We start from the raw sequence: 11,879 nt of genomic DNA on the forward strand, positions 1-11,879 counted from the left end.
GCAGGAGGAAGAAGGAAGGGAGTGATGGCGAGAGATGGTAGCTCTCGGGGAGGAGGGAAGGGGACAGCAGGGAGAAGGGAAGTGGTGCTGGTGGTGAGAGCAGTGGGGGAGACGAAGGCACGGGCAGGAGCAGTGGAGGCGGCGATGGGAAGGCGACAGGGAGAGCCGGGGGAGAAGGACTGGGGGCAGTGAGTGGCAGAGGGGGAGAAGTGGGGGAGGGGAAGGGAAGGGGCTCTAGTGGGGGAGGCGGGAACGCTGGGAAAGGAGGAGGAGGACGAGGAGGACGGGGCTGGCAGTGGGGGAGGGGCAGGGGGAGGAGAGTGCGGAAGAGGGTAACAGCCATGGCGGGGGTGGGGGAGAGGAGCAGGGGGACACGGAGCCGTTGACTCATCGCAGCCGACCGCTCCGGCGCACGCGCCGTTCGTGGCTCTCACTGATTCCGCCAGCATCCCGTCATGCCCCGCGGGGCAGTCGAGCGAGAGTCGCAGCGCAGTCGCCTCGCAGCTAGCGCGGACGCTAGAGCGGCAGCAGCAGTAGTCGTAGCCGCCGCGGCCCGGCCCGGCCGTCATGTCTGAGAAGAAGCAGCCCGTGGACCTGGGGCTCCTGGAGGAGGATGACGAGTTCGAGGAGTTCCCGGCGGAAGGTGACGGCGGTTTCCCGGGGGCGGGAGGCAGGCAGGCCGGCAGGCCCCTGCGGTGGCTGCTTCTTCCCTGTGTGGCTGTGGGGGGGGAGGCCTCGGCTCCCGGCTCCCGGCTCCCCGCCTGCTCAGGGCAGTTCGTTGGTTCTGCTCTCCCCAGCGGCCTGCTCTCAGCGACGGGGGGGGACAGCTCGCTCGCTGCTGCGTGTGTCGCCGACGCCGAGCCGGGCGCAGCTGGACGAGGCTGGCAGGTGGGCGCCTGCTCGCCTTTCACGTGGCCTGCCCCGTTCCCCAGAACGAGCCTCGTGCAGCAAGGGGGGGCCGAGCCGCTGGCATCTCTGATAAGCCTTTGCACAGCCTGGGGCTTGCCACGCGACGTGCAGACGTCTTGTTGCCAAAAAACACACACACCTGCTTTGAGCCAACTTCTTTCCCAGGATCACTGTGAAGTCGGGTTGGTCTGCCGGCCTGTCCTGCAGAGTGTTCGCCTCCTTGTTCTGCCAACCTCTCAACCACTCTCACAGTCTTGTGTTCAGGCTGTGTGTGTTCAGCTCTGAAAAACTAACCTTTGCTCATGAATGTTTTAAGTTTATTTAGAGAATAACACACACACACACAGCTGTATGCAGGACTGATTTGGCAAAGGGTGTTCCTAACCTGCGCTTGCATTGTCTCTAATCAGAAAGGGCGGACGTGGTCAATTTATATTTAATAAACGTTGCTGGAGAATTTATTAACATTCAAAATAGTTGGAGATCTTCAGGGCTGAAATGGATATGCAGAACAGTGGGGAGGGGGACCTAACATAGTAGTTAACTTTTAATTGTTGTGAGGAATGCCCATATTTTCACAGAGACAAAAATTGGAGTAATTAAGCAGTCTTTTTCCCTCACAGCAGGTGCTTAAAAGAAAGATGTAGAAGCAAGTGATATAATGATTGGATTAAAAATATGGAAAGATGCTAATCTATGATATGCAAAGTAAAACTTTCATTAAAAAAGTATCTCTCATTCCTGCACACAAGTCACAAGCTATGGCACTATAACCTTTCATATTCTTATTTAAGTTTTTGCTAGAACTGACCCTGTGTACCTGAACTAAGTTGTTTCATGTGGCTGGACTTCATTAGAACTGTCCAGTTTTGCCATCATGCACAAAATGATTAAGAACAAATACTTAAAAAAAATTCCTACTTCTAGACAAACCAGATTAATAAAGGTGGGGAAGGGAGAGGTATAATGAGGGATGTAAAATGGGGTAATGTGTGAAGGTAACAAAAAGACTGTTACAGCAGTGGATAGTAGCATTATCTTATAAAGGCTAAATGTTAACACACGCACTCAACTCCTTTTTTGGTAGTTACAAAGCTAGTGAATAAAGGGAATACATGTCCTATCTGGATTTTACTAAAGCATTTTATATGTGCAGAGAATCAGAATTATAAATAATGAACTTCCCCTTACAATTTTGTAAATAAAATTTCCTCTCATAGATTTAGTCTTGGAAGACTTCAGAATAGGGCATGATTGTCCATTTCCTTTATGCCCTGAAAAGTTCTAGTGGTTAAAGGGATGGCTTGTATTAGTGGATGAAAGGACTTGCTGATGGTGTAGATGATGGTGGGTAGGGATGTTCACAACGTTTGCTATGCTATCTTATCTTCATTGTACTTGACATCTTTATGAGTTCCAGATGTATCAAATAGACTTTGTCAAATATAGTATTTCCAGTGAGAAAGAGAAACAGGTTATTGTAATTGTTGTATTAACTGGTTAGATGAACCGAGAAGATAGGAGGCTTGTTTATAAAACACCCATGGGAGGGAAAAAGTCTTACTACTACTGAATTTTTTTTGTCCCCTTGCTCCCCATTAAATGTGAAATAAATTACTCGGGAAGGCAGGGAACTATACAATATAAATATTGAATTGGACTAATATGGTCACTAAAAATGAATGGTTCAGATTTTACTCATAAAAGTCTCAAACCACACCCTCACAGAGAAGGAGGATACCCCAAATCCTATTTTTATGAATACTTAGGTCTTCTTATATCTCTGCAGTAACCTCCACTGACCTTCCTTGAAATCCTGTGTAACTGCCGCACTAGAAAAAGAACCAGATATCATAACCAGTCTCTGATAAATTTGAGAAAAGAGTAATTGAAAAATCAAAATATCTCAAGTGTCAGAATGAGAGTGGTTAGTTGGGCACTGCACTGTCCTCCTTAGACTATGCTAATATACTGATAAACCAGATGAGGTGAAATCCTTTCCCTGAATGGGGATACTATTTAAATTAAACATCTTAAGTTTAAAGAAATTCTGAAAATGTTTCATATAGGACATTAATATTTTTATAAAAAATGTAGTTCCAGACACTCCTACAGATTATGATTAAAGTTTATGATGTAGATGTTAACTATTGAAACACATTTTTAAAAGCATCCTTTATATATTGTCTTCTGATTAAGCACTACAGGCTTCTTGATGTAGCTTGCAAAAAAACCAAGCCCTATAAAGCAGTCATCATTAAACCTTCCAGTAAGATATTGATGCTGAGATAGCATAAAGAACTTTCAGAATTACCATTTTAATATTTTCTTTTTATTGCTTAATCAAAAATAATTGGATAAATAGTTAATTATAAAACTTCTACTAAAATTATCTCAAACTGTGAATCATCCAAGTCAGACCTCTTCTCTATTGAGCAGTACATGTTGTATCAGACATAACAGCACTATAACACTCTTTCTCTGACCCAGGGAAATTAGGTAATGCAAACTTGTGTTAAAGCATAACAAAAATTACATTACATAAGCATTCTTAACTTCTTTAATTCCTACTTCAACTCAGTTTCAAGAAATACTTTAAAATTTGGTATGATGATAATTATCTGAAACAGATGTTTTCTATCTTTATGAAGCATTTCATTTCAAGTTTAGTATGAGGTAAATTCTGGCATAATATGAATTGGTCACTTTTGACTTGTGTGATCCTATTCAGTGGTATAAAATCATATGGTTTTTGGTATTGTAGAGCTGAGTACAAAAACCTATTTTGTTTTCATTTTTGAGGTGTAGAACACACGAAGCGGTGCTCAGAATATTAAAATACTTTTCTAAGACTCCCATCACGACTAGTTTGTCAAAATAGATTTTGTAACTTTAGTTTATAGTAATAATACTTAATGGTAGTTGACTTTCAAAAACATTTTTGATACTTGCAAGTCCCAGATAATGCTATATCATTTTTTACTTTTATCCAGTCACAGGCATGTAATGTAACTGGAATAATGACTTCAATACACAAATCTAATGTGTAGTGTCAGCATACAAATAGTTTAAAGTCTTGTAGTTACAGGAATCAGAGCATAATTTAGGTGCTTTTTTTCACTTTTGTCTGTTTTTCACCCACTGTAATGTGGAAGAAGTCTCAGCCCTGCTTGATGTAGGTTTTGATTAGTAAAGAAGAGTCAGTATGTCTGACAACTATCCTTTTATGGTTGAACCTCTCAGGGCCTATTGTGCCTGGTTGTATCACCTCAAATCTTTCTTTTGAGGCTCTTGCCACCAATTAACGTAATGCCTGAATTCTGGCTCTGTTTTTACCCTACAAAAGCAAATTTGTATTTGGTGTGAAATGAGTGTCTTTGAAATATAAATACAGTAAATGAAATAGTTGATATAACACTGTATATAGTGTTTGTAAGAACACCAAATTTGAATGTTAAATGCACTGTGTGTAGTCAGATATTAAGTTTATTGTAAGTAGTGCTGAATAAGGTCCTTTCCTCCCTTGTAACTCTATTTCATTGTTTGTGGAATGTGATTATACTAGTGAAAAGAACATTAGAGTAATTGGTTATTCCTTTTGCCTTATTATTATTTGTATTACCAAAGCCCCTAGCAACCCTAAAAATGGACCAGGACCCCGTTGTGCTAGGCACTGTATAAATACAGTACAAAGATGGTCCCTGCCTCAAAGGGTTTCTCTCTTTTCTTCCCACCCCCGTTTTCCTTCCTTTGGTTTCTGCAAGGTCTCCAGCTCAGCCCTTCCACATATGAAATATCTGTTTTATGGATTGGGCTAAATCTTAGTCACTTACCTGCTGCATCAAACCCTGTACGTATGTGATTGGTTAGGAATGGATCCTTCTGTTCCAGTGGTTCTCAAGTTTTTCCATACTGTGACCAATAGGGAGAAGTTTCAGGACCCTCTGTTTCCCTCTGCTCAAAGAGAGAAAGGGTGATTGCAACCCCCCCTGGATCTGTTTGTAATCCTCCCCAGTCAGTTTCTTTTTGTTACTGACTTGTATGTGGAATGCTATTCTGGTGGTTGCGGGAAAGCTTTTTAATCATCTAAGGTTTTTCTGGACTGTTGGTAAAAAGCTGATTGTAAATATTGGTGGGAGGCAGCACCATTCAAAACTATTTGGGAGGAACACTGCAATGTTCTCAAATTTCATATTTTTAAAACTAATATTGCCAGGCGATCTTATAAAACTGTACAATGGGTGACAATTATAAAAAAATATATTCCCTACCATGATTTTTGATGCTCTGGGAGAACTTACTTCACATGCAGTGCTTTGCTCCTTTTCTGTATTAATAAGAGGACCAAAAAGAGTTTCCAAGTGCAAGACTAGGTGATACTTCTGCCTGTCATCGGTGTTGCAATACTGGGACAAAACTAGAAAAGTAAAATTGCAAGCTATCTTTACTTCTGCAGTGGTAGAAAAACACAGAACTTTGTCTATATGAAAAATAGAACTTGTTCCTTTGAAGGGGAGGAGAAGGATTAAAAATAATGTAAAGTTACTTCTTGTATAACTATTGTTGCATGCCCTTCTTGTTTTAGTTTTAAATTTTCTACTATATTAGTTACTTGTAATTTCAGTGTTTTATATAAAAAGAAATGGAAGGTCTAAGTGGCTTGAGTAAACGAGGTTTTTTTGAGGTTTGTTGGCAATAAAAGCACTCAACACACAATTTGCATGCCATTGTTAAAGTTAATATCTTCATGCAACGCTGAGGAATTGCAGATTTTCTAAAATTCTCTTTAACGGTATTAATAGAAATCAGGTGATATTTTACTGTCTATATTTGTGCTATCTTGTTATAAATCTTCTATGAGTAATCTTTTTTAATATCCTCATTATGGACAAATAATCCTAGAATCCATAACATTAAGCTTGTAACTATTTACAAAGTTGTATTTTGATCATAATTCAAGAAGTTATGGTGTTAAATACAATCTTGTAATGATTTTGTTGTTGTAAACACTTAAACATGATCAGAAGTTTCTTTTTATAAACATAGAGGAAGTGTTTATATTGATGACATTTCAGCGTATCCAACGGCCAGACTTGTTTGCTGACAGTATATGATAATACAAAGTAATACAACATAAAATATTTAGAATTTGTCTGTTTTCTGTCCTTAGACTGGGCTGGTTTAGATGAAGATGAAGATGCACATGTCTGGGAAGACAATTGGGATGATGACAATGTAGAAGATGACTTCTCCAATCAGTTAAGGTAATCCTGGAGTTTAATTTACAGTTAGAAGCTGAACAGAAAACTTTCAGCCTGCAGTTTTTAGTTGGGTGGAATTCGTGACTTTACAAATGATCAGTTTAAAATAAATTTTTGAAAGAAAAACTTGAGCAAATCCTTACTTAACCGCCCCAAAGAGTTTTTTAAAAGCAGTATTTGCTGTCATAACCCAACAAGCCTTACTACCGATGACCAGCCTCTGTACTTTAGTGTCTATGCTATAAACACTGAAATAACCCTCAGTCACCTCCCAGTGTGTGTGTGGTGATTAGAGTGGGGCAGGAAACTGTTTCTCATCCTGTAAAAACTTTCCATCCTGAACCTGAAAAACCTTTTCAGACAAAAGACTTGTCAATACTGATACATTCCCACAAAAAGTTTCCCGTGATGAGTCGTCATCGTTCAACAATAAGCCATTTAGTGAAGTAATTCCCGTCCAGTTCTAATGGCAGTCATAAACTGTATTACAGGGAAAAAATTTACCAAAGTAAATTTTTAAAATATAAAAACATCTGGCAATGGGACCGGAGCACTTTAATCTAGTTGTTTAATCCTCCTTTCTGTATTGTACTTTTCGTTTCACTTAATCTTTTAGTGGTGTCTAACTATAATTTAAGGAATTTGAATCATCAGTACAAACTTGTGCTTTATCACTAATCCCTTCATATGTTGTCCACATAATGAAATATCTGTAATGTAGCCAGATTTGAGACAATTCCTGGGCTCATCCACTCATTTTAGAAATCAGGTTAAAGTGATCCTCAAGTAGTGGGTATCAAAGTAAATCCTGTTTGCGTAATTGCTTATTGTCAAGTTGAAAGTTGATTGCAGGTCTTAAATATATTATCACTCTAAAGACAGTGCATATCAACAGTATAACAGGAATCCTCAAAGTGTGACAGAAAATCCTGGATGAGAAGATTCAATACATGCCACTTAGGACTGTGAAAACTATACCTTAATTACATCATCTAGGTAAAGTATTCATAATCTGTCCTCATAAGACTCCAGTCAGAGGGAGGAACAGTATTTCTCTACCACAGTTTAGTGGCTATCCCTGTTATGTTTCAGCCATCCTGAAATACAGCTCACTTGAGTTTCCTACAAGTAAATCTTTCATGTTAGTAATGAAAATACATCCTTACTCCTGGATTGGGTCAACAAAGATTTATTTATTTATTCTGTGTATTCAGATAGTCTAGATAAGGTGGTTATCACAATTATCAATCTGTAAAGCACTTTAATGAGCATCTGATCATGCAGTCCTTACTCAGTCAAAACAAGTTCAGTGGAAGTTATGCCTGTGTAAGAACTGAAGAATCAGACCTTTGTGTTCATTGGGGCTCCGATTCAAAGTATAAACACACACCTAATTTTAAGCATGTGAAGTCCTATTGAAGTCAGTGGGACTACTTACAAGCTTAGCGACCTTTTATATATCAGGACCTAAGGCTTGTATTAATCAGCAGGATCAAAGATACCATGTTGATGATGGCAGTCTCAACTTATTTAAGTTATTGCTTTGTAAAAAGAATTTTAGCTTTGTTCCTAGATGGATGGCCTTTTAATAAAATAAAATAAAATAAAAAATCTGTGCTAGTAGCCTTGTGAAGAGTTACCCGTGTGAAACTTATGTATTGTATTATGATTTCTAATGAAGTTTTATTGACTTAAAAATGGGGTGAAAGAAAGCACCTGTCTGATTTCATCGATAAGGAGCAAGGACCATAATTAAACAAGCCTTTGACTTTTTTTTGTCTGGGGTCCATATCCAAGTTATTAAGAGTGACTAAGCTGAAATCTAGAAGGAATGTAAAGCAAGCGAGGCTAAAATGTGTATTTTTTATTGGTCCTATTGTATGAAAAGTGACAATAGCATATTAGTATTTAATGTTTTCTTACCAGATATTAGGCACTTACATAACATTTTTCTTGTGTTTTAAAAAGCTTTGAAAATATCTAACAGTATTTTACTGTACCTCAATCATACTTCTGGTTCTTGTGTTTATACAGAGCTGAACTAGAAAAACATGGATATAAGATGGAGACCTCATAGTTTTCAGTGAAGATGGAATAATCTAAAATTGAACTGTAGATTGAATTTGATGAAAAAAGAAGACAGGCTGGGACATGAGACGATGCATTCAGTCCATTATCAGTTTGCATGGATTTATTTTGATTTTGTATAAATAATAAAAATTTTAATCTAAACTCTTATAAATCCAGCAATTTTTCAGCTTCTACATTATTGATGAGATTTTTTTTTAGAATATTCTTATATGGTTTGTGCAGCTGGGTTCATGGTTTCTTATATAGTGTTGCTGATTTTTAAATAGCTGAAGCTATCCCATTCAAATCAATAGGAACAAAATGAGCATTCAGTAAGAACAGAATTGAAAAATAACAGACCCTTTTGCCTTGAGTAGATATAGACAAGATGCAAATGCAAGAAGGAAATGCTATTAAAATTTGTTATATTCCAACAAAATGTGGCTAAAATATATGAAAGCAATGTGTGTGGGCAGGGGAAATTGTCATGTGAATACAGGATAGATTAATAAATAGTAATCATTAAAATATCTTAAATTAAATGTTTTCGAATTAGTCTTTTCTTTAGTTAATAAGTTGGTGAGAGCTAGTTTGACACATCTGGATTAGCAGAGGCCTTTATCTTGCGGGGCTAAGCACAGTACAGGAAGCCAGAGTGCACCCTCCTGCAGCTTTGTTATAGAGAGGGCTCTTCTAGAGATCCTGGAAAGGAGTGACTCTGAAAAAGATTTGGGATCATGATGGATAATCAACTGAACATGAACTCCCCGTATGATACAGGGGCCAAAAATGCTAATGTGATCCTTGGATGCATAAATGGGAATCTTGAGTAGTAGTGCAGAAGTTATTTTACCTCTGTAATTGGCACTGGTGTGACCTGCTGCTGGAATACTGTGTCCAGTTCTGGTGCAACAATTAAGAAGGATGTTGATACATTGGAAGGGGTTCAGAAAAGAGCTATGAGAGTGAGCTTCTTGAGTCTATTATTTTAATCAATCTGTTTAATTTAACAAAGAGAAAGTTAATTTAGGTGAGAGGGAATTTAGTTTTTATGTGTATTCATCCTTGGGAATTTCTGCTGAAATTGGCAGCAGTTTGCCCACATTACACAGACCTTTCTATTGAGAACTGAAAGGAAACTACCAACTCACTTGACTTAGGCCAGCAAATAGTGGTCATTACTGACTTGGTTCATATTTGAATGAGAAATCTGGAGGTGGAAATTTCATAGCCAATAGGTAATTCCATGAGTCATCCCTGGATGGTCACCTGATGATATCTCATTGTAGTGTATGTAAAAGAAATAGAGGGGGCAGTACTGGAAACTGCAAGGAAACTACAAATGTAGTAGTGCCTAGACAGTTTGGCTGATTGAGGAGCATAATTCTCCTTTTCAAAAAGAATTTAGGCTCCTCTGACAGTCAATGGGATTTAGGCTCCAAAGTGCCTAAATCACTTGAAAATGAGAATTATGCTCCTAAATAAGGCTTTGTATTGCTGAGTGCAGCGACAATGAAATTCTTTTAAAAATATGGGCCTTTATCTATTGCCTGTATTGTAGTTACACACTGCCCTTCAGTGTGTAACTACAGTACTTGTTTGAACTCTTGAAATCAATAATACCTTGACATCAAAGTTAGCAGCGGAAAGTGATAATGTACTATGTGTAAAGCTTGCTTCATAAGTTCAAAACATTGTATGATGCAAAACCTAGTAATATTGGCCATACAGGCAATAGAGTTTTCAGAGTAGCACAAGGTAATAAATGGGAGTCCCCTAATGTTTGTATTAAAAACACTTCTCTTAAGCTTGTTATCTAAATTACCTCGAATATCCCATGTCATAACTGGATAAACTTACTAATGCCAGTTGCTAGGGAGAAACTAGGACAGATTTGTTGGAATCATCCAGCTGGTGATGTCCTGTGTTTTACCCCAACCAAGATTCAGCATTTTGGCCTACAGACAATAGATCTGTAAGGGGAGCTGCCTTTTGGTCAAGTCAGGCAAAGCAAAATGTCTCAGATGAAATAGATCTTTGCCTGTATTAGCTGATCCAATTTTGCGCAGGGAAAGGAGGGTGATAATCTGACTAGATTAGTCCTATGAGCTCATAAGTGACTTGTGTAGTTTGTGGAAATCTACGGCCAGATGAGAGATCAGAGAACGACGTTAGCCTAAAACAGTACAATACAAAAACATGAGACTTAATTTGTTACTTTTCATAATAAAAAAAGTCTTCAGTGTTTTGAGCAGCAGAAACTAATGCAAAGAAGACCTTAAATGACTGTCAAGAGCTGTGAAAGTAAATAAACTGAGTGCAATTCTGAAGTCACTACTGCTATCTATTGGTACTGGAAAGTTGTAACAAGGCCAACCAAAATAACTAAGGGTGGGAGGTGAATCATCGGGGAGCTGGTGTCAAACCCGTTTTCTAACGCTCCATTATAAAAGATTCTTGCAACTTTTTTTTTTTTTTGAGAAGTTCTCAAACTCCAGTTGTTTACAGCAAAGCATTGATATTCAGCAGAGGGAAGCTATCAAGCTACAAAATGCCTATTCTTTGTCCCATGACATTTCATTTTGCTTTTGCTGAGAGAAACTTGCATTCTTCAGGAGAGATTTGGCCATGTGCGTCACCAGTGCCTTATGCTGCTTCCCCTTCTGAGGGCACCACGTAGGGTAGGAGCTCCTCCCCAACTCTTGGGAGTGTTGGGGGGAAAGAGAATGCTGGGATCCCATGATAGCTCTTCAGCTCTGGCAGCCCATGTCCCACATCTGGGATAACAGCCTTCTACTGCTGCTGACTAATGTAGTTAGTCCTGTAGCTGAGACACACAAACCCTCCTGGTAATCGGGGAGTGGATGGGGTTGGGTTACATTTGGGCATAATATAACTTGTTTTTGCTCTTTTTTTTCCCTTGTAAACCTAGGAAACAGTTTTTTTTTTTTTTTTTTTTTTTAAATGCAAAGAGAATGAATGTTGTTTAGGTAGCAAAGTCAAGCATAGGTTTGGATTATGCAGTAACCCAATTTTTAATTACAAGCTTACATACTACTTTTTCTACAGGATCATTGCCTCACTCAATGCTCAGGATGGATGTACAAGAGGCAGAACTAAGATTGCATGGACAACTGGAAATCTGGCATTTCTGAACTTTCACTTGCTTGACATTGCATCCTGAATAACATTCTTTTACATGCTTACAACAACACTGCATATATTTTACCATAGCTTTTTGTACATAATTTTAGACAGTGTAGCCTATTAAACATCGCCTGATACTTCCCATTATAAGACCCTGTTTTCAGTTATTTATAACTGTCTAACTTTACCCTTTGAGTTGAAATTTTCCATTCTGGGTCTCTGACTCAGGCATGCTGGGTTTTTTTAACCAAAATCTTTCACTTGTTTCTAAGAATAAGACTAGGGAAACATTCATTGTTTCACCCACCTTAAAAAAAATTCTGGTGGCTTTTTTCTTTGAAAAGCTGTGCTTTGGAGCAGGGACTGGAATTTGAGGAGTGGACAACTTTCGTGTCTGGGATGTGCCTTTTGCTGTCCCTGTGAAAATCCACTCAAATCTGGCCGAGTCAGAAAGCTGTGAAAAATCAGTTTGCACATGCTCAGAGACTACTA

The 11,879-nt window shown here is 38.8% G+C and overlaps 1 protein-coding gene across 1 annotated transcript; it reads left to right on the forward strand.

Moving 5' to 3' along the window:
* The first annotated feature begins 372 nt into the window (after window positions 1–372).
* SEM1 (SEM1 26S proteasome subunit) lies at window positions 373–8,402 on the forward strand. The gene is made up of 3 exons (XM_067562151.1): window positions 373–643; window positions 6,080–6,173; window positions 8,205–8,402. Exons 1-3 carry the CDS (start codon window positions 568–570, stop codon window positions 8,245–8,247), a joined length of 213 nt encoding a protein of 70 aa, XP_067418252.1. The 5' UTR covers window positions 373–567; the 3' UTR covers window positions 8,248–8,402.
* The last annotated feature ends 3,477 nt before the right edge of the window (window positions 8,403–11,879 follow it).

The sequence above is a fragment of the Emydura macquarii genome, unplaced genomic scaffold (assembly GCF_026122565.2).
Source record: "Emydura macquarii macquarii isolate MOO-44397 ecotype Brisbane River unplaced genomic scaffold, CSIRO-AGI_Emac_v2 contig_2422, whole genome shotgun sequence".
Taxonomy (NCBI): Eukaryota; Metazoa; Chordata; order Testudines; family Chelidae; genus Emydura; species Emydura macquarii.